The sequence below is a fragment of the Hibiscus syriacus genome, unplaced genomic scaffold (genome assembly GCF_006381635.1).
Source record: "Hibiscus syriacus cultivar Baekdansim isolate YM2019G1 unplaced genomic scaffold, ASM638163v2 tig00110318_pilon, whole genome shotgun sequence".
Lineage (NCBI taxonomy): Eukaryota > Viridiplantae > Streptophyta > Magnoliopsida > Malvales > Malvaceae > Hibiscus > Hibiscus syriacus.
Window position 1 is genome coordinate 761,757 of NW_024062677.1, and position 23,346 is coordinate 785,102.

Below are 23,346 nucleotides of genomic sequence, written 5' to 3' on the forward strand. Positions count from 1 at the left end.
AATTGATTTGCTTCACTATTTGTCAGTAAGACCAAATTTGAAAGAAAGAAGAATCTGCTCCATTGCTCTTTAAGGGATATCAAACTCTAGAATTTTGATTCACTCCACCGCCCTTCAGAGAAGGTTGAATCGAAGTCAATTTACTTCTTTTGCCTTCAAGAATATCGAATCTGAAAAACAAACATTACCAATCATTAGTGCATGTTTGAGAATTTGAAAACATCATACCTGAAGGTTAAGAATTTGAGAGAATATTTGAAAATTCATTTCTCTTGTGGGAACTTGTCGCACAACCACCCGATATGGGAATATGCCTTGACTCGAGTGTCATTTGAACATTTCCCTTTTTGGGATTTTGAATTGGTTACTCCTATCTCGAGGTTTTCGTATCTTCAACCTTCAACTTTCTTTTGGGAAACCTGTAGATACTTGATTACATTTGTCATCATGTATTTATGAATGTCATGATCCTGTTTCTACCTAAAATATGTGCATTAATGCAATTTTAGTATATTTTATCTTTCATAGGAGAATCCTATTTCGTTGGCCATCTTGTGACTCGGCCCAATCTGCAAGTATTATTCCTTTCAATCGATTGATCAACTCATTTGTATTCGAAATCTTTTCTATTGACTTGTCTCGATCTCTCATGTGTTGATCTTGCGAAAGACACATATGCCAGTAATTAGCATATATTAAGGTTTATTTTTGTATTCTTTCTATTTCTTATTTTATTATTTATTTATTTTTCTTTATATTTTTTTTTCGTTCATTTTTTTCTATAAAAATATTTTAAATGAGAAACTTTGTAAATTGTCATCTCATTTTCTTACAAATACCATATGAAAGCATATTGCCCGAATGTCTTATAGATGGCCCGAAGGACTTATTCTCTTGTTCGAAAGATTGATAGATGACCCGAAGGATCTAATCATCATGCTCGAAAGACTTACTGATGGCCAGAATGACTTATCAATTTTGGAAATAGTCTACTAGGTAAGAAACTTTGGAAATCGCTTTCTTAATTTTTAAATATTTCATTTTCTGAAAATATTAAGTGATAACTTTGGAAATCGCTTTCTTAATTTTTAAAGATTTCATTTTCTGAAAAATATTAAGTGATAACTTTGGAAATCGTTTTCTCATTTTTTTCGAAAATCATGTGAAAACATCTTGCCCGAAGGTCTTATAGATGGTCCGAAGGACTTATCATCTTGCTCGAAAGACTGATAGATGACCTGAAAGACTTAATCATCATGCTCGAAAGGCTTACTGATGGCCCGAAAGACTTACCAATTTTGGAAATAGTCTACTGAGTAAGAAACTTTGGAAATTATTTTCTTACTTTTCAAAAATTTCATTTTCTGAAAACACTAAATTAGAAAGTTTGAAAATCACTTTCTCATTTTTTTAAAATCATGTGAAAACATCTTGCCCGAAGTCTTATAGATGACATGAAGGACTTATTATCTTGCTCGAAAGACTGACAGATGACCCGAATGATTTAATTATCATGCTCAAAAGGCTTACTGATGGCCTGAAGGACTTACCAATTCTGGGAACAGACTACTGAGTAAGAAACTTTGGAAATCGTTTTCTTACTTTTCAAAAATTTCATTTTCTAAAAATACTAAATGAGAAACTTTGAAAATCACTTTCTCAATTTTTTTAAAAATCATATGAAAACATCCTGCCCTAAGGTCTTGTAGATGGCACAAAGGGCTTATCATCTTGCTCGAATGACTGACAGATGACTCGAAGGATTTAATCATCATGCTCGAAAAGCTTACCGATAGCCCAAAAGACTTACCAATTTTGAAAATTAGTTTACTAAGTATGAAACTTTGGAAATCATTTTCTTAATTTTCAAAAATTTCATTTTCTGAAAATACTAAATGAGATACTTTGGAAATCACTTGCTAATTTTTTAAAACAACTTAATGGTCGGGTAAAATGCCCCACTTCACAGTAATGTTTCTTCTATGGATTGGGCCTCTCTGTTCTTCAGGTTATGCCTCTCTAAACATGAATCCCTATATTTGAGGTTTGAATTCTACCTTTCATTTGTCGAGATTTTGACATCATGAATTTTCTCTTTTCACTAGAAGATCTATAAAAACCATGTGTTTATATGTGAAACGTGAATGCAATTATATGTATCAATGTAATGCATTTTCTTTTATGCAAATGATGTTCTCATAAATGCATAAATGATGATTCAATCTTCAATTGAGTCCAAAGTAGAGAACTTAGTCTTCTTCCACTTGATCACCTTTTTTTAGGGCTTACTCAAATATCATTGTAGCAACATATAATTTCAAGATTGCATTTTTGAAGAGCTATCTAATCATCTTATGTCTTTACGTATTCTTTTGCCTATTATATACATTAATGTCTCAGAAGAGATGTTTCATTTCTTAAATTCTTGTTGTGATCATAAATATGACCTTGGTGCCCCTTTTCTGTCCTTGACTCAATTGCGCTATCAGAGGTATTTTTTCTAGGACTCTACCATTAATTGATGCTCGACTAGTTTGCTTTACATGGTAAGCTATGTTCAAATTTTTGGTCTGCCCCTGACACTCCAAGTTGTGAGACTCATTCTTAATGTATTCTCAGTCTAAATTTTGTTATCTCAACGTGATATGGGTTTTTGGTCATATCCAAAGTGGGTATTATTATAGCTCATCCTTATTTGGGTGTCAATATTTCATCCTTGGCTGGTCCCACTCTTACATTTTTGCTGCGAGCTGGGATGTGTTCCCCCTTTTCAAATAAGATGATCATTTGCTTCTCGATGGGTTACTGATAACATCACAAGGAAGTGTTACAAGTTCTATCCTTCAGCTCTTCTGATCTCTCTGACTATTTGCTTTCAAGATTGTGGAATTCTTCATTATTCTGGCATCACTTATTATTTTTCTCTCATAGAGGCAGAATGAGCCTCACCCGTTTCAAGGACCTTTTGCATTTAAGATTGTCCCATTTGAAAATATTTTTCTCTTTTCTTTTATTTTATAAATCAATGAATGAATGAATTTTGTAAAGTGTTGCCCTTAATTCAGGCTCGCAATTAAAGCAAATCATAAACACGAGTTCATAGAATATCAAAAGAATCAACAATTCTTTTAATATTTTCAAAGTTATAACTCTTTGACAAGTTTCAAAAATGATGGGTTGACTTCTTATTTTCTAAGGTTTCAATCATTAAAAATGTCATTTCTTTCTCGATCCTTGTGAACATTATAATATGCCCCTCTTCCTTGGCATGATATTTTAATCGGATACGGACAAAAATGACCAAGTAGCATAATCAATTACTAGAATTTCTAGAACACTTCTATTTCGACTCTCTGCAATCTTCCATTTGTTCAAGCTTTATAGACTTCCTTAGCATAGGCAGTACAGTGACATCAATCTAAGTATAAAATTCCTGAGTGCTTATGTGAGGTCAACTATAACAGGTGTTCCTCAACACCCTTAGTATACTTTATTGAAACTCATTATTAGATAGATTTTATTTTATTTGTCATTGTTTGGCTAACTGAATTCAACTTTATTGTATATATATTATAATCGTCTTTATCGGGTTAGCTGAAGGGTTCATCTCATCACAAAGTCTTCGACTTGACAATTACAGTGGAGCAAACACCAAACTGCCAAATACCTTAGCAATATCATGGTTTGAGCAATCTATTCATAAAGTCAGGACTTTTGAGTTCTCTATAACCAATTGCTTTAGTAGAATAACTCAGCTTTATTGTATAATCTATAATAATAGTAATTTATTAACCTTTGAAGTATTCAGATTTAGAATTTCTTAAGCTCAATGTGTTCTTGATGGTCAGAAAATCCCATATTTAGAGTTTAGTTCCCAAAAAACTGACATATACTAAATTCATCCACTCCACCATTCAATTTGTGAAAATTACGATCATCACTGGACGTCTTCAATAGAAGTGTAATCTAGTCATTTTTGCAATGACATACATAAGAGATGAATCATGTTGTCTGCTCCTATGCATAATGAATACCAAACTTATTGATCATTTCTTCATTAGAGGAGAAGGTTATATTGGTCCCTACAAGAGAAGAGTATGGTGTTCGAGTGTATCTTCTGGGGTAAGGTCAAGGGCCCCTTGTTTTATCAGTTTTCAATCTTGTCACTTTGTCAAAGATCCATAATTTTAATCATTTAAAGAGTTTTTAATTCAGTTGATACTCAAAGAACTTCAAGAATGCAAATTTGATTCAATGCTCAGCGTCTTTAAAGTAACACAAGTTTATTTAAATACCCTTACAAAAAGCTTAGAAAAGACAAAAATAAATTAGAACAAGATGTTGCAAAATGGAATAAAGCTTCATGATGGATGAAATGATTTCTTCCTAATTAATATGCCCCATTACTCATCTAATGCAGTGGCACTTGACTCAAACGGATGCTACATATTATGCTTTGATGCCCCACTCGAGTTTGTCATCAACTGTTCCACCAATTATTGTGTCAATGTTCCATTTTCAACAAGCATTTCTATCTCTTTTAACAACGACCTATATTTTCCCTTAGAATGCCCAGATTCCCCCAAGTGGAAATTACATGCACTATTTTGATAATAACTACGCAAAAAGGTTTGGTGGCAATTTCCTTGGCCTTGGTGTGAGGTATTGACCTTTAATCAAATTGGGTACATATCTAAGATAGAAGTTTGGAACACCTTCAAAGTATTTCTTGACCGCAAGACTTTCTTTGGTCGGTTCGAATGACTAGCTGCCTCTTTTCTTTTACGGCTATAGGAGCTCTGGACATGACATTCATTCACCTCATCAGCTTTCGCTTTTTGATCGATTAGGCTTTTGAAAGTGACTTTCAATTTTTCTTTGTTGATTGTATTTTCAATTAATTCACCAGCTGTCACAAGATCCTTGAAGTCCTTTGTTGAATTTGTCAGCATAAACTTGAAGAAAGGAGCAGAAAGAGAATCATGAAACATATATGATATTTCTTCTTCTAACAAGGGAGGTTGAACTTGTGCTGTCACCCCTCTCCACCTTAGAGCATACTCTTTAAAGCTTTCAGTAGTTTTCATCCTTATTTTTTAGAGATCTTGACGTTTTAGGGCTAAGCCTTTAACATATAGATATTTCCCCAGAAAGGCATTATCTAGATTGACCCATGTCTTGATATGCTCTCTGTTCAAATGGTTATACCATACCACAGCTGGCCCAACAAGACTATCATGGAAGTAATGAATCAGTAGATTATCATCATTTAAGTACCCTTCCATATTTCTACAAAATATTTTCAAATGAATTAGGGGACAGCTGGTGACATCATATTTCTTAAAATTATATACCCTAAATTCATATAGGATGACCAAATCAGGGACCAATCTGAGTTCTCTCGCTTCTAGTTCTTTGTGTGAGGCATTAATAACTTTCATAGCTCCAATTGTTTCATTCAACTGCTTGAATTTATCTTCAAATTGCTCATGATTAATGAGGCTCTTCCCTAGGTTTAAGTGGGATGCTCTGGGGTAGGCTATCATTCTCGATGTATTAGTCTACTAACACTGATATCCTTTATCAGCTAGTTTCTCTCTATCAGCAGCATTGGTTACCAGTACTTGAATCATTTGGTTTGATACATCTTGTAGAGAACTCGATGCCTGATTCCTCATTTCTTATTTTAACCCGGTCAACTGCTCTTGCAATCGATCTTATGATTCCTTATGAGATTGGTCCATTGTTTCCATTTGTTTGTTCATGATAATGAGGAAGTGGTATGAATGAATGATCTTGGTATTACTGTCACATAACCCTCCATAAGTTATTTTCATGTTTTTATAACTAATGTGTATAAAATGTTTAAATAAACAAATATGATACAAATGCATGTATGCAAAAGGTGTCATTCTAGAGTGACCATCTTAAAACAACTTTCATTGAACACAAAGGTTTTGATACATCAAACAAACTTTACGTATAAGGGATAACTTTCACTCCTAACTTCTCTATCTCTCTCAAAAGTCAAGTTAACTTCCACTCATGCTCAGGTGTTGAGTTGTCAATCTGCTTCAATCTCTTGCAAAGCCAGTTAAATCAACCAATTTGTGGGCTACATTGCTTGCTTGGGTAATAGCTTCTTTCATGACTTCATCTTTTTCCTCTGTATTATATGTTAATTCTCGGAGCTGTAGACAATGTTGTTCGTTCTTCTTTATAAGAAAGTCTTTTTGGTTACGAAGTTCTCGTACAAGATCTCCGTAATCATCTACAATCTTCATCAATGTCCTATTCTTGGATCTAGTGGTTTCTAGCTCGACGTCATTATCATGCTTGTGGCGCTGATATGAAGCTTCCATATTGGCAATTGAAAATTCAACATCTGATTTTTGGCTTAATATATTACCAAATCATTAACAGTTGTATTGCGTCGTTTTACTGCAATATGTAAATCATAAGAGAACTTCTTGGCTTGACCTTTGTGCACCTTGCAATTATTTTTTCATTGTCCAATGTCGTTTTTCAGTTTAGTGACCTCTGTTTCCTACTCCTCTAATGTATTTCCTATACCAACAATTTTAAAAGCTTGGTAGATTCTTTGAAAACCATCACACATGGCTTCTACCTCTCTACTCAATTTATCATTTTCACTCCTCAAATGAAGAACCTAAGCTTCATACTTTAGCAAACAATCTTCCTCCTGGATGTCCCCACTAATACTCGTACCTTTGAACACTTTTGGCTCGAACTTAACAGGATAATCCATAACCAAACTAATTCGACCTTTCATTTTGAACTCCAATATTCCATGATCCAAAAGATGTTTGGCTCGATGTTTGAAGACAGTTCAATTACCATTGGAATATCCTTGGGCTCCAGCATGATATTCACAATGAACATTGACGTCATACCAATATGATATAGAGGTTGCCAAGGTTTTACATAATGCGGGGCCACGTCTCAGGCTTCTAAAAGCTTATCATATAACTCCTTATATGATATAGGGACATAATCAAAATAAGAGCCACCTATCGACTTGGGTTGAACTAGAGTTTTTAGGTTTACTTCCCCTGATGTTGGAAGTATACTCTCAAATGCCCATGAGTTCAAACTACATGGCTTCTTTTCATCTTAGTGAACTTCTGCAGTTGTCACCATTTTATTGGGGTCTATAGATAACTTGTTGATACGAATGGTGATTGTGTATGATTTTTTAGATTGGTTAGGATCAACTTGTTCTAAAGTAGTCCCTTGTGTATTTGACATCGAGGGATTATTTTCCTCGAGTTCTTTCTTTTCTTTTGAAGAAGTCTCTTTTCCTTTGACCAAAGCAACTATTCTATCTATCATCTTGGACATTTTCTCTCTCATCTCTCTTATCTCCTTTTGCTCTTCGTCGGACATACGATCTTTGAGTGATAGCTCTCCACTATATTCGGAGTTTCCTCAAGATGCCATTTCATACCTGTGTTATAGTCTACCTGATCATGAAGTCCTCTGTCCATTATGAAAACATTTTACTCTGACAACGCGGGGTTTTAGCTCATGTTATGCAAATACAATTGTGCAGTGTGTGAGGAAAAGCGAAAACAATACACAATCACATAACACAAAACTCAATCCTCAAATTCCTTTAAAACACACAATTAATCAAATGACAAACAAAAATTTATTTAAAATCAAACAAGGGATCAAAAACCAAATTATAACAAACTTGTAATTTTTATTTGCAAAGACAATTAATTAATTGACTATCAGTCTTACTCTAAAAAAAAGTCTCCAGCGAAGTCGTCAAGTTGTCGAAACGATTTTCGATTTTAAAAAACAAATTTAATTTTTCAATTTTTAATTAAAAAAATATGATTTAAAAATCTTGTCTCGAATAATTTGGGATTCCCTTTTAAAAGAAAATTAAAAAACGATTCTAGGAGTCACCATCAATCTATGATTAGGGTGTGATTGAGTACCCAAAATGTTTTGTCATTTTAATAAGATTTAATTTTTTTTAAATTATTAAAACAACATTTTAAAGTCTGTGCACCAAAAATTGAGTTCGTGAGTCGATTACGCATGAGGAAGGATTAACACCCCCACAATGCCCTAAATTGGTATTTAATCGATTAATCAATTGACTTTGTAATGAAATCTACAAGTTCAAATTTAATTTAGTTTAAGATCCCTTTAAATAACACTCTTTGAATTTTGGAACAAAACATAATAATATTTGATTATTTCTCATCAAGAATAATCGACCTCTCATACCTCCAGACAGTCGGATCCTACTCCAATTGAAATAAAATAATATTATCATTCTATTCTAAGATTCATTATTAACTTAAATGCATGAATGATAATAAAACAAAACAAATTTAATTAAAAATTATCAATCCTTTTAAAAAGAAAAAGAAATTTGATTATTTAAAGACGTTGAGATTAGACCTTTTATAAGTTCTAACAATCTTTTCTCTAAGAATTTAAATAGATGAACATTTCTCATTCTCTCATTCCCAACTTTTTAAGTTGAATCATTTAATGAGGTTGTACTCGTCGGATACACTTTTATTTTAAAATTGTTGGAAATGACTTTCTCATACGTTAAAATAGTCATTCATCAATGACTTTAAAGTGAATGGGCATTACCTTAATCCAATTATTTGGGTTGGGTCTAGTTGCTCATGAGGATGTTTTATATAACAAATACAAAGAGCAGTGCCTATATGCATTTGTGTCATATGGAAAACGATGACAATAAATGGCGGGGGACACCTGTACATTATAAGGCACAATTATACATAGATATGTCTATTTGATGTGCACCACACATAACTTGGAAATCAAAGAACTTAAAATGCACGTGAAATACATAACCGTATATTTAGAGGACATATGAGTATGCACCATTACAATTAAGTAAAAAAAGGTAAAATAATAATAATAGCTAATTAAAAGAGGAAATTAGGAACATGGATGAATTTGGGCATCAAACATGAAGAACATCATAAAAATAAAAATAACAATCGCATATCAAAGAGGACTAAAATGGAATTTAACAAAACTAGAAGCACTAGAATTAGAGTAAAGTGCTTCAGAAAAATAAAAATAACAATTGCATATAAAAGAGGACTAAAATGGAATTTAACAAAACTACAAGCACTAAAATTAGCGTAATCCCCAAACATATGCAGGAATAAAATAAAAATTAGATGAAATCACATTCCAAATGTAAAACACCATGAGATTAAGAACATTGTAACATAGGACGAAAAAGTAATGCGTATGGAATATGAAGACAAAATTAAAAAAATTGGAAAGCTAGATTCGTGGACTAAAACATGACAGCTTTAAACTAGAAGGGGCTCTCACGAAAATAACCCCTGACTACCTAGCCTCCCAAAACGTTGTCGTTTTGGAAGTGATATATGTAGGATATTTTGGGTGAATGTTTACCCTAGCCACCATTATGCTTTTCCTTTTTATTTCCCTAAATGTTTCCTCTATGTCGTTTCTCTCATCTCTTCCTTCCCCCTTTCTGTTTCTTATCCCAAACTAGCAAGCGGTCGCATACATTTAGGGCTCACCAACACAACCGACCACTGTTTACAGCGGTTAACTTGCCTTTAAACCCTTTTGAAACCTAGAAACACGCTAAATATCCTAAAGCCATCACCTTTTCATCCTAAATTCCCCAAATAAAGTTCTGAAGATGTTAAACTAGCCCCCTAAACCAACATAGCTCTAGTTGACCTAAGGACGCGTCCCTCAACTCTCCGACGACCATAACGCCGACAATGGCTCTCGTCTTTAAGGTATACAAACCACTTTCCCTATTTGTTCTCTGCTTTTAGTCTTGGTTTTCGAAACCCACATGCAAAAAACAGAAAACGAAAATGGAAAAAAGGTAGAAATACCTTTGATGTTCTCTAAAGTTTTATACTTCTTTTGATTGTGGTTTTTTATTCTTTTTAAAAAAATGTTATCTTCTTTCATTACCTTCGAAATAATGAGGATTTACATTTTTTGTTGTCATTTTTCCTTTATAGGGGAAAAGGGAAACCTCTAAAACAATTTTTTTAACGGGAAAAACAGAACTACTACACCAAAAATCCCTCGCCTCCCTTTCTTTTTGATGCTATTGTGTTGTTATCACTGGTGAAGAAGGATTTTTTTATTATGTTGCTATTATCTCTTTTTTTGCTCATACATTCTCTGTTTGTTGCTTGCTTTATCCACTTTTTACGAGGATGATGCCAAAAGAAAACGATAAAGACTGTATCCTTTGGAGGACACTTTGTTGCTCTGATTTTTACAAGGGCGTTTATTCCCCTGTTGTATTGTTCTGGGTAGAATGGGGGACCATCGGTGACCTGACGATGGCGTGGGGGTTTGATGGCGAGGGGGACAATCGACGTGGGGGACAACCGACACATATTTTGGTGTGAAGGCTACACACGACATCTGGAGCTAAACTCTTTAGGGTGCATTTGGTTCACAGAATGTAAGATTACCAGTGGGAATAAAAGATTACCAGGGAATAGTTACTGGAATGTTACATTACTGTGTTTGGTTGGTTTGGCAGGAATGTAAGATTACAGTGTTTGGTTGAAGGAATAAAATATTATTGGAATGTATATTTTACCAAATTGTCCTTGTTTTATATTTTTTTAACAAGTGAAATTCTAAATATTTAAATAAAAATTATTTATATACAAATTTTATTTGTTGATAATATATTACTTGAGTATTTAAATATATCATATATTATTTTTATTTTAATTAATATTAAATTTTACATAAATTATGTAAAAATATATTAAAATTTTACATCAACATTTAACTAAAATATTCATAATAATAAAAAGATGTAAATAAAAATGTTAATAATTCAAGATATTTTAATTAATATTAAATTTTACATAATTTATGTAAAAATGTTTACATTGTAAAAATTCTTCATAGATATTCATAATAATAAAAAAATGTAAATTATTTTTGTTATCTAAGATATAATATTTATTATATTATAAAAATATATTCTCATATTATAAGATTTCGTATGAATAATAAATCGATTTAGATGTTGACATGAATAACAAATAATAACGGTCAAGTAAGCAACAATAGAATTGACCCAAAACTCTGTCAAGAAAACAAAATCCATAAATGAAGTCAGCCTCTCGTTCCATAGCTGCATTACAAAGAAATTTGCATCTCATTTGCTTGCTATTTCAACTACAAAATAATGACATAAAGCATGTTGGTTCATAAATAAAACAGAAATGTATGTTGCAGATGCAGTTGTGCTACCAAGCATCGTACAACGACTGCACATATATAAACTTCGGTTTCAACTTTTCCTCTTACTCGTATGATTAATTAGCAAGGAAAAGATTGTCAGTTCTCTTAAGTATGGCCTACTCTATGTTGTTGAAGCTTGGGAGGAGAGATGTGATGAAGCCGAAAACAATCATCTGGATTTCCTTTATGATCCCCCACCATTGATTACCAGCATTTCCTAACCGGGGTCGGCTTCATTCTCATTTTCAACTGCCTGGTTGCAATCATCTGTTGGTCGCTGCTCCTTCTCCGCTTCTGCTAGTCGGTTAGCATATGATGTTAAATAAATAAAATATGAATGAAAGGATGACAATAACAAATAAAGAAATCATTTCTAGGTTGAGAAAAATGCAACGTTTGTTAACAAAATGTAATGCATCAAAAGTTTGTACGTTCTTAGCCCTGTCAATGGCTTGATCAGTCTCATCTATCATATGGTTTCCTCTATCCATTAGCTATTGATTTGTCATAGTTGCAAAACATACAGGTTGTCTCAGAAGAAGTTCAAAATTGAAGAAAAATACGATACCTACAAATCATTTCCAGTACATTCCAACAACATCCCAAGAATCAATGTAAAGGACTTAGAATTGGATCAGGCAGAACGGCAGAACAAAGCTTCATAGTAAGATCATTTCTGGAAATTCATGCTGCCATACTAACAGAATATATTAGCCACTAGATAAAGCTCTGATCAACGTTCGAATAGTTCTTCATAGCAAAGTTCACACTGAGAATTACTGGCACATCTTACAGCCACTACCATTAGACAATCACTCTAAAATAAACGAAAAACTGAGAATTGTTATGGCATGCGTAAAAGTAAAAAAGGGAAATAAAAGAGGCAAACAATGTTTGGTGTGAATTGATGCATATGTGTATATTGTCAATTTCATAAAGAAACACTGATTGGTGAAGAGTAATGTCTATCTATGTAACTATTATACGCACATTTTAATTTTCAACTTGTACTTCCACAACCTCTCTTCTTGTTACACAATGCAAAACAGTAACAACACCACTATACCAGAAACAGAGCCTCCATAATTTCCTCTAATGCAAAATTTTAATGTCTATCTTTGTGTTCATATGAATCAAATGCAAAATTTCCTCTAATTTTTACAACAAAAAAGAACCTCCCAATCCAATACCAGAAACAAAACAACCACAACTCTACGTGCCATGGACGCAGAAAACAAAAAACTCCATAATTAGAATGAAAGAGTCTATATAATCCAGTTATAAAGCGTTCACCTTAGATTTCAAAGGCTTTCAATAGCAATTAGGATGATGACACCAGTTATTTTCAAAGCCTCATATAAAAGGAAATTAATGGATGCAGAATTGAGCTTGTAAAACATAACATCTGACAGAGATCAAAAATTACAAAAGAAATTCTCATGATAGTTACTTCAAGGTGCAAAAGAATATGCCGCATGAAATAAAGGGTAGCATCTATTTCCTTTTTGAATTAAAAGAAAATACAGCACTAAATATCATACGAAAGTTTTATACTTCATTCAACTTACACTTTCAGGTCTATTCTATCTAAAAGAAACCTGAGATTATCTCATGGGATTTCCCCCTCAAGATCCATCATATAGCAAGCAACAGTAGAGAAAAAGGAACAAAAGCAGGGATTTACAAAACCAGAATACATCACAGCCTGAAAACTAGAAACATAAAAACACTATTGATGTTACTAACCCTGCAATTTGAACAATAGCATTTCAACAATTAGCAACAGGATTATCCGCAACCAAGAATGAAAAGGCAGAAACTTTATCAGCAGTCGTCCCTAACATCTGACTAGCCAAAACCATCTTCATATCCCCAGACATTCCTTTCGATGATTCATAATCTTTAGCGTATTGGCACATCAATCTTTCCCCAAGTTACATCTTCTTCTCGGCTAATTTCTTCAGCTCCTCCACGTTTCTAACATCTACAGCCTTTCCCCCTTCCCCTCTTCTCCAAACACTTTCTTTTCCAACTTCGATTCATCCTCGTACCACTCACTCTGGGGCATTTTAGTTTGATATTTTTGCTTTTGCATTAGGCTTCAAAGAGCTCAAAGTTCCTTCGCAGAAGCAAGCTTACGGGGAAAGGGTATTTTAGCCAACAGAGGACGGGAATAACCAAATACCTAATGGAGGCGGGGATAGATATTCCCGGGAAAGCTGACTAAAAATTCATTGTTGGTATTATTTCATTCCTGACACTTGGTAATATGATTGATCCAAACGTGGGTATATTCTCCCAGGAAAAAAATATTACTCCCAGGAATAAATTATACCCTGAACCAAACGGGGCCTTAGAGCATCCTTGGTGGTTGCATTAGATGATCTTAGGGTTAACAAACACTGAATCAGGCATAAATTGGATCGTTGATCTCATAAGAGATCCAACGGTGTAAGTTGGGCGGCTCTGGGAATGATTGAAAACCCTATCTGCATTGGGCTACTGCTTAGGGCTTTTCAATGATTGGACTGCTTCAGTTCGGGCCTTTGATACTCATTGGGTTGTTTGTAATTACTTTGGGCCTGTAACAAAAAAAATATATAATGCATTTTAAATGAATGTTACATATATATATATATATATATAATAATGGTTACATATTCCCATAATGATAATATATATGGCCACACCCATAAATAATATAATATAATTAATAATAATATAGTATAAACCCAAACAATACATTTAATACTTTATAATTTAACATTTTATAAATTAATTTAATGGCTCAACGAGTGTTGTGGAATTTTTATAATTATACACAATTCATGTCATTCATGTATTTCTTTCTTGGTTTTTCTCTCAATTCTTCAAAATTTTATTTTAATTAATTTGAATCGACTCATATTATATATTTAGTTTTAGTAGATGATTCTTTTAACGAAGATATTTGTAAATACAAGATTTTAAACTTAAAATCAATTTAAGTAATATTAGACTACTTGTTACTTGAATCAATTCATTGATTCATATTATTTTATTTTAATGAATTTTATATCGCGTTCAATATTACGATTATAAACGTGTTACCTTTTATGTTTTGTGACGTTAAAATTCAATCTGAAACAGAACGCGTGATGTAATCTAACAAAATGGGTTGGCTTTATTTATTTGATTTTAGTAACTCCATCTATTTCTATTTTGCCTCGATGATGTTTCTTCATTTAATATTATCTTTTAAAAACAAATTATAGAAAAGAAAAAGTGAAATGGAGTTTGTCGGTCATGCGTACTGGTATGACATGGGTTAGGTTTATGATCAATTTGACTCGATCTAACCTAAAAATTATATATCTTGCAGTTAATTTGATCAGATTTTAAAAATATATACCCTTTATTCGATTCAGATCCGACCCAACATCTTGTGATAAAATTTAAATTTGATCTGACCCGAAATAATATATTTATTAAAAAATATTATTTTTATTCAATAAAAATATAATATAATTAAATAATAATATTAAATAGAAGAGTATTATTGAAATTATCTTTAAATATATAATATAAAATTATAAAAAGAGAAGTATTATTGTAATTATCTCTAAATATAAAAAATAAAATTATATATTATTGTAATTATTCTACCCAAACATAACATCTAAAACAATTTGATCCGAGCTAATTTGATCTGAATTTATTTTAAAAAAAGTTTTGGAATCAGATCAAAATCTGTTTGATTCATGTCCCGTGCTCATCGTGCCTCCACTTTAGCCGACTTTTTTTGTTTTTGTTTTAGTTTTAGTTTTTGTAATGATTGGTTTACTTCACTCGTGTCACAATTTCAGTATGTCATGGTTAATGAGAACAAGGAATTTCACGGTAGAAGAACAAGATTAATTTTAGAGTGAACAAGGATATTTCATTTCATAAATTTTACGATGTATATTATTTTTATTAAAAGTTCTACTCTCTGAACAGATATATTAGTATAATATATATATATATATATATTATTAATTAGTTAAGAAATTTTAAATATATATTATTTTATAAATAATTAAGTATTGTTATTATCATGTTTTTTTTCATTCTTGATTCTTCGGCTCAGTTATACTTTTAATTACTTAGGTCATAACAACTGTAAAAAAAAGTCAAATAACACATATCATATTCATATTTTTTGAAATTTTTATTTTTCAAAATAAAAACACTATTTTAAAAAAAAATTCTAGAAAAATTAATCTCCATCCCCCGTGCAATTTTCCTCCCCCTCCATCTCACGCTCCATCCCCCTCCATTTTAATGAAGGATTTGAAGTATTGCTTTCTGAAGCTGTTTATTTTCCCAACAACTATTTGATTATTTATCTACCAAAAATTAATATTTTAGATTTCACTTAATTAAAAATATTATTTTTTTTTAATATTTTTTATTGTCTGTTATTAACCTTAAATTATACCGTCGTTCTTTAGACATTTTCGACTTGTAAGTCGTCCAAAAATGGTGAAAGAGTTTGCAGAGGGAGTTCTTGTTTTGAAGCTAAAGAACTGCTTAAAATAAATGAGCACTGGCCACATACTTTCTACTTTATTATTATTACAGGCATCTGATCATTACTTATTGTAAACTGCGTGTAATCTATATGTGGTTAAACAGTAGAGATAAATCTCATCACAGACAAGAAAAAGAGTTGCAGCACAAGCATAACAATGGCACCATCAGACCTAGCTGAACAGCGGGAACTCTTCCCCACAAACTCCCGGTACGGGTGCAATGGGCGCATTCACGTTCGGCAAAACAGCTGGAGAGGCTAAAATTACAGGCTTATCGGTGACAGTTTGAAAATTAGACAAGAAAATGACCAATGGCATAACAACAAACAATTTAGAGCTAGTAGTAGCCATGGATGTGGTCTGGAACTTTAGAAAGCAATAGCTCAAATCCTCCATTAAAATGGAGGGGGATGCAGCGTGAAAGGGAGAGGGAGCGGGAGGGAAATTACAGCGGGGACGTGGTTGATTGAAGGATTATTATTTTTTTTTAAATTTAAATAATGCTTTTATTTAAAAATAATTTTTTTAAATATGAACTGACATATGTTCTTTAATATTTTTTTAATGATCATTAAAACTTAAGTATCTAAAATTGTAATGAAAGAAACATTAAACATCTATTTTAACAAAAAAAAAATCTTTAAAACCTAATATTAAATTAACTAAGAGTATAATTTGAACACTAATTTTTATATTAAACTAGATTCTTCATGTAAGTTCCTAGCCCCTAAAACTTTGTTTTAGTTCACCAACTTTTAAGTCGGCCTTACCCAGTCTATTACCAGCTTCAGTCGGTGGCATCGAACCAAGCCTCGAATAAATTATTTTATTTGAGTATAGTTGAATTAACCGGTCGGATTATAAATTAATGATTTAATCGATTTGATTATTCATTCAAATTTTAAAATATTAACCGGTGTCCAGGCCTTTCCTCTCATATTCGGTTCGAAATGTTTTAAATTTCTGGTTTTTTATTATAATAATAATTAATAAATTATTATTTTGGTTTTTTAAAATTTTGATTTTTATTTATTTATCATGGCTCTAAAACATCAAGATATAAATGAGAAAAGCTTGTAATGAATTTATGGGAAATGAAATTAGGCATGAAATTGGCTAACACTAAATGATTCGAACACTTCAAATGACGAATTAGACTGAGATCTCAAGGAAGGCGTGTGGTTGAGAATTTCGGTGCCTGTTTTCACTGCCTAACTTCAATTGAAAATATAGGCGGAATGCATTGACCCAAGAGTATGATAATATAAAATTAATTTACAGTGATGCGAAGCCGATTTATTTATTGTGATGGAAACGCTTTCACTTGATTCATACGAAAGTCCAGTACTTGAAAAGCCTCAAAGGAAGAAAAAAAAAACAGATCTAGCTAGATTATGAGCGTCCATATTGTGGGTTCGTCTAATCCAACGAACCTTAACATCCTAATGATCAGGGACCAGGTTCTTGAACTCAATAACAATGCATCTAAATTCCGCCCACTCATCCTCCGTTGAAGAAACACCAGGCTAGGCTATGATTTCCTGTGCGTCTGGCGCCTCTCAGAGAGAAAAAGCCTGGATTATGTGCGACTCCAGCACCCACGAACTCACCATTCGGATCTCGCACTATAAAATGATCTAAAATTACTCTTCATTGCCAAACAGACTTTAGCTCAATGACGAAATTGATTGAAAATCATCTTGGACTTGCTGGGTGCTCGGTATTTGCCATGAGAACAAAATCAACTTAAAGTTGGGTAGTATCTCTCAAGTCTTCTTTTAACAGCCAACTCTGCTTGAAAGCAACATTAAATCATTTCTATTGTCATTTTCGATTGTTGAAAATACCATTTTTCCTTATGCGGACAATGCAATATTCCAGTGATCCCATTAAATTGTTCGGAAGGGTATATAAGTTAAAAAAACAGGAAGCCACCGGAGGCTAATGTTTTATGGACGCATTAGGAGATAATAACAGTGGTGGTTGGTGGCTTCGGTAATTGGTAGATAGTGTTTAAATAGCTAATTGGTAAATTTGTACGCAATACAATTGCAAAGCAACCCTACAAAGACCAAATGTCCAGCCACCAACTACAATTTAGAAGTGAAGATTCATACGTTGAGCTTTATACATGACTAGATTTTGAGAACAAAAAAGATATTATATTTCACCCAATAGATGTGACAATTCGTGTCACGCTCGAGTGTTTTGATGTGCTATAATAATGTTCAAGGTTGAGCTTTAAACACAGAAAAGTTTGAATACTATCTCCCTTCTCCCTAAAATGTGTTTTAGGAAATAATTTATTTCCTATTTCTTCCCAATTCCAAAAAGGGGGCCCTGAATGACTATTTAAGTAATATGCCGGTTTCTCCTAATAAGTAACTATTTGGTGAAACGAACAATGAAATAAGACCAGAATTAGCTGGCTCTTTTATAGCAATCCAAACACGTTTAAGGTAGTAAACCAGTGCCACAGATCTAGACTGTTTATACGTCCAACTAAAAAACGACAACCTCTGAAATTAAAGGATTAATCAAGCAGCTGAAACTATTTACAAACCAAGTGCTACCGAGCAGCTCCATATGCATATTGTCCCAGTAGATTTGGTTAGATTCCCAAACTCATCACCTTTCTTTCTGTCCTGCATCATCAAGCAATTATGTATCATCACTAAAGGGTTTCAAACATAATACACTAATTCAACAGCTAATAAATGCTATGTTTATATATATATATATATATATATAATTTATGAAATAACAAATCCCCACAATCACAAGGTGACAACAAAGGTCATATAAAAAAACAATCCCCAGAAACCATGACAGATGAATAAGGAAAACATTAATGATACAAACCTTTGCCTCAAGTTCGCTTGCGCTTAGCAGCTGCTGTTTTGATATTCTTAACAATATAGGCAATGACTTCCTTAAGGGTGGCTTTCCTGTTTTCCTTGAAGTTCCAGAGCTCGGAGACTATATATCTCCCACTAGGATTATACTCATTTAGTTCTTTCAAAGCTGTCACCACTGCCATGTAAACCTCTTCACTCCAATCCTGCTTTAGATCTTTTAGTTTCTCGTCTTCTTCGTTTAGGATTTCCTGCACAATGCACAAGATTAATGAGTTCAGTCATTCCTCTATTTTCTTTCTTAACAGCAACATCCCTCTCTCACAAGGGAGCTCCAACAAAAAAGGAAACTTTGAATATCAAAGACAAGCTTAAAATAGCTATTTCCCAAAAGATCCCATTAAAAACTTTTGCTGAAAATCAGGTAGTACAATCAATGAAAGAGGCCATCTATAAGTAATCACCAATTCCCTGCAGTTAGGATGAAATATAGCAAAGGCTCTAGGGCATTTATAATTTCTGATAACATTAAGTAGATCCATAGGAATATTATCTATTATTTTCCACTTCATTCTCCATCTGACACCAGAAATTAAACATACACGAAGAATACAATTCCATGAACAATTTGATACAGGGACCAAGACCAATTGAAATACAACCGAAGACCATTTGACTTATAGGTTGTTATATATACCTTATGATTCCCTCCCTCTGTTATAATTTTGAATGGATGCCACTCTGAATTCTTTAGATTCTCTTGCCACGACGAGCATAGAGTAGTGGCCTGAATTTCTGCTTCATCCGGAGGGAATCGAGACTTGCAGGCATCATGGAACGGCTTCAGGTCAAGCTCGCCCATTCTCTTCAATCCTATGTTTGTACGAGCACTCAACAGCTCGTGCATACTCTACAGACAAGAAAAAAATTGTTTAACAAGCAGTTGCATGAGTCTACGCAGTACTCCAAGGTTTGGGCAACTATAATTCAGTATTAAGCCGAGAAAACATAAGCAGTACCTGAATTAGCACTTTCCTTGCATCCTGTAGCTCATCATTACTTTGACGCTCTTTCGTTATAAGAACTTGGTTCGTCGATTCCAAATCTTTCATATCATCTTCCTTATCTCGCAACTCATTCTCCATCTCTTTCATCTTCTCTTGTACAGCTGCATCATCTTGTCCAAGATGCTTCATCACTTGCAGCTTGCCTCTCAAGTCTTCAATTTCCATTTCCAACTTCTGCTTCACATCTAGCTGTTTTTCCAACTGAAGTATCTTTTTCAGGGCCTCTTCTTTCTCCCTCTGGAAATTTAAAAATCCCATCATCAGAAATAGAAGACATGAAACAACTATAAAGTAAAAAAACCATATATACTAATAAATTACTAAGTGCACCACCTTCTGCTCTTCAACCAGCCTTAATACATTTTCATCAGCCTTTTTCTGCTCCATGGAAGCAAGCTGAAGTGAATCGTTTCTTTCATTATTCTGAAAAGATGAAAGCAAATGTCAGTGACAGGTGCATATCATATATAATGAAACTAATTATGCCCACAGCAGTTTAGACATTTGTCACCAATTTAACCTTAGTATTATTAAGTCAGCAGCAACTTTTGACACTAAAATTAAAAGCTATTCATATTACTTTCAATAAAAAATGTTGGATCTTAATTTTATTAGGTCGAAGCAACAGAATTCTTGGCCATGATAATCAATGGGTCTTTAGCCGTAAAAGAAAATTTTAATTGATGATGCTTGTGAAATACGAAAGATAGTCCCATACCTAGAGCTAACATTTAATAGCAGGAGATAAACAGAAGAAAAATTAATTTGGATAATAGGACACTTAAATGACCAAATAGTTGTTACCAAATGTGAAGACTAGCAAAATATTATAAACTAAATGTGAAGACTAGCTGCTTATAGCAAGGAAAGACAGATAACCTTTTTCTTCTCTTCATCGAGCTTTTGCTTTTCACGCTCGGTTAGTGTCTCACGCTTGTTCAGTTCTCTGGTCCAATTGTCAATTTTCCTTTTCTTTGTTTCCAGTTCAGAATTCAGCTTTTCCTGTTCTTCCAAGATCCTTCGAACATTGTCGCGAGCAAGCCGCTGCATCTTCCTTGTCTCTAATGAACAATATAACACGAAAATGGCTTAAACCATACAAAATTCTGGTTTTATAATCATGATGGATTACTAGAGTTCATGAATATCTTTCAGAAGGGGAAAAGAACTCAGATGTATTTTTTATCAGTACATTGGCCATTAGCTTGACAAAACATTGGAGATTCGAATACAATCTTAAATCCAGCATGTAAGAATAAAACATAAAAGACATGGTCCAGTTTATTACATCATGGAGACAAGGCATTTGAAAGTGATGCATGGCACGTTGTTTAGAAAAACATGGCAACGTTCTAACATTCTAAAGTATTAAAAAAAGAAGGCATATACAACCAACTAAATATATGACATACAAGCATGTATATTGAAAAAGAAAAACAGGACAACTGAAAGAAACTAGAACAGACCTTCAATAAAGGCAAGGTGCAGCCTGTCTTTCTCTTCAAGCATTCTGCTTAAGGACATAGTTGTCTCGTTGTATTTGTACTGTAATTCGTCTAGATTTTCATTTGTCAAATCAATTCTTGTTGTCAACTTGACCACAACACTATTCCTATCTTGAGCGGTTTCTTGGACAATGTCAGAAATGGTTCGTAATTTCCCTACCTTACGAAGATAATCACCTATTGGCCCATCAGAATTGTAGTCATCAGCACGTGCACACCAACCATAGATATTAGAACCAAGCTGTCCTTGTTGGCCATTCCAATGCTTCTTACTGTGCCGCTCAGATTCAAAAGCCTTCTCAAATTCAGTTGCATTCACATAGCCAGTCCAATCACTATTGAACATTAGTATGGCTTGTCCAGTCAGGTCAACCTCATTCCAGAAACATTGAACATCTAAAGGTTTGTATTTAACAAACCTCCTCAGCCAGTAGCCTTTATCATGATAGGCATCTATAGTCTTCAAGTCTGCAACTATGTTCATGATGATTCCCATCCAAGGGCAGACATAAACTTCAGTTTGCTCTGGAGTCTGGTTCAAAACTTGTTGTACAGTTGGAAGTGAAGTCTCATCAGCTTCACCAGCTAGGTCAACTTCCAAATACTTTGCCAAGGCCAGGTGGTTTGCCTTCTGTTTTGCACTTCTGTTGGCAGATCCTTTGCTCACACCAGAAGCATGTTGAAGCAGGTCCTTGAACTTGTAGTCTTGTTTCTTCTTCCCAGCACAAAAAGGGCATCTTAAGCTACCATTTAAGGCCTTTACTTTGTACTTCCCAGACCTTAGCTCCTCGTATGGCTTTTCCATGTACTCATTGATCTCAGAATCACTAAAATCTGATTCTTCTCCAGAGCTGCTGTCCATCTGATCAGTCTACATATTAAACAAGTGTTACTAATAACAATAAAACACAGCTGAAATCATTGCTAATTTAAACCATAGATGAATGGATCTCTCTCCAATTTGCTAGCTAGTTTTCAATCAAGGAGAGCAACATACAATTAAAAGCCAAAAAAACTCGTAAAAAATTGAAATTTTTTAAAGAAGCAGGGGATAAATCAACCATTAGTTGGAGAACATTGAAAGATTAAAGGAACTTACAACGTATTCCTAAGCTATACATCCAATATTGACTAAATTTTAAAACATGCAATGCTTCAGTCGATTAATACACTTCGATTACATAAAGTTAATAGCTCCATGCAATGAGTAATCGGAATACATACTTTTCCTTGACATAAATTTTTTTTGAAAAATACATTTTCATGCAATCTTCTCAGCTAATCTGTCGTAATAAAGGAAATGCATTACATAATATTAATCGGAACCAGGGTTCCAAGCCGTACGCCACCGCTAAAGACCTAAATAGCGCTGTGAACAAATTTCACATCAATAGCAGCGGATCGCGGTCTATTAACAGAAGTGTAACGGAAAATAGCGGAGATCGGGGTCCGCTATCTCCGCCTAACCAAAAGCTTAAAAATATTATCCTTCTAGACAATGTAGAGAGAGAGAGATGAAACAGAGTAACAAGCAGTAGGATCGAAAACAAAAATTCAAATATAGCAGTGATGCAAGTAGAAATCAGTGTTCAAGTTTAGGGTTTCAAAAATTACCAGAGTGGTGGTGAGAGCCGAGAGGCTTGCTTGGCAGCGGGGAGTGTGCTGAGAGATACTCTGAGAGTAGGTAGAAAGTTTAGAATAAATCTATTTTTGATGTCGTGTCTATACTTCTAAAACAAAATATACGTTAAACTAGTAGAGTTAATTTACATCAATTTAATAAAAAAAATAGATAATAATATTCTTTAAAGTCAACAAATATTATTAAATTTTACAATGTTCATTTTATATATGAAAAAGAAGAATCCACTTTCACTAATGATTTTTTTAGTGGATGATTAGTGTTAGTGATTGTTATTTTCTCTATTTAAAAGTCTTAAAACATCTAAATTACCTTTTATTGTTGTGATTTCGATTTCGTTTTTTGTAATCCCTTTAATTGAGTTGGTGTTTTTGACTTGAGAAACGAAAATTTTCTACGTAGTACATCTACAATGGTATATTATAT

General features: G+C 33.4%; 1 protein-coding gene across 2 annotated transcripts; it reads right to left on the reverse strand.

Moving 5' to 3' along the window:
- Nucleotides 1-18,254: 18,254 nt before the first annotated feature.
- LOC120117071 (factor of DNA methylation 1-like) lies at nucleotides 18,255-22,979 on the reverse strand. 2 transcript variants are annotated; one of them, XM_039137407.1, is made up of 8 exons: nucleotides 22,893-22,979; nucleotides 21,240-22,149; nucleotides 20,653-20,834; nucleotides 20,107-20,196; nucleotides 19,726-20,010; nucleotides 19,404-19,616; nucleotides 18,714-18,957; nucleotides 18,255-18,496 (listed from the first exon to the last, which is right to left on the reverse strand). In XM_039137407.1, exons 2-7 carry the CDS (start codon nucleotides 22,138-22,140, stop codon nucleotides 18,721-18,723), a joined length of 1,908 nt encoding a protein of 635 aa, XP_038993338.1. In that variant the 5' UTR covers nucleotides 22,141-22,149; nucleotides 22,893-22,979; the 3' UTR covers nucleotides 18,255-18,496; nucleotides 18,714-18,720. The 2 variants fall into 2 exon arrangements, with proteins under 2 accessions (XP_038993338.1, XP_038993337.1); XM_039137406.1 differs by having other exon boundaries at nucleotides 21,240-22,152; nucleotides 22,893-22,973.
- Nucleotides 22,980-23,346: the final 367 nt, after the last annotated feature.

Bases quoted from the DNA above. Each gene is read 5' to 3' on its own strand.
- LOC120117071 (XM_039137407.1), bottom strand. From the start codon at position 22,140: ATGGACAGCAGCTCTGGAGAAGAATCAGATTTTAGTGATTCTGAGATC. The intron at 19,617-19,725 runs GTACTGCTTATG...TCTTGTCTGTAG, and splicing joins CAAGGAAAGTGCTAATTCAG to AGTATGCACGAGCTGTTGAG. The intron at 18,958-19,403 runs GTATATATAACA...TGCATTGTGCAG, and splicing joins CAGAGGGAGGGAATCATAAG to GAAATCCTAAACGAAGAAGA.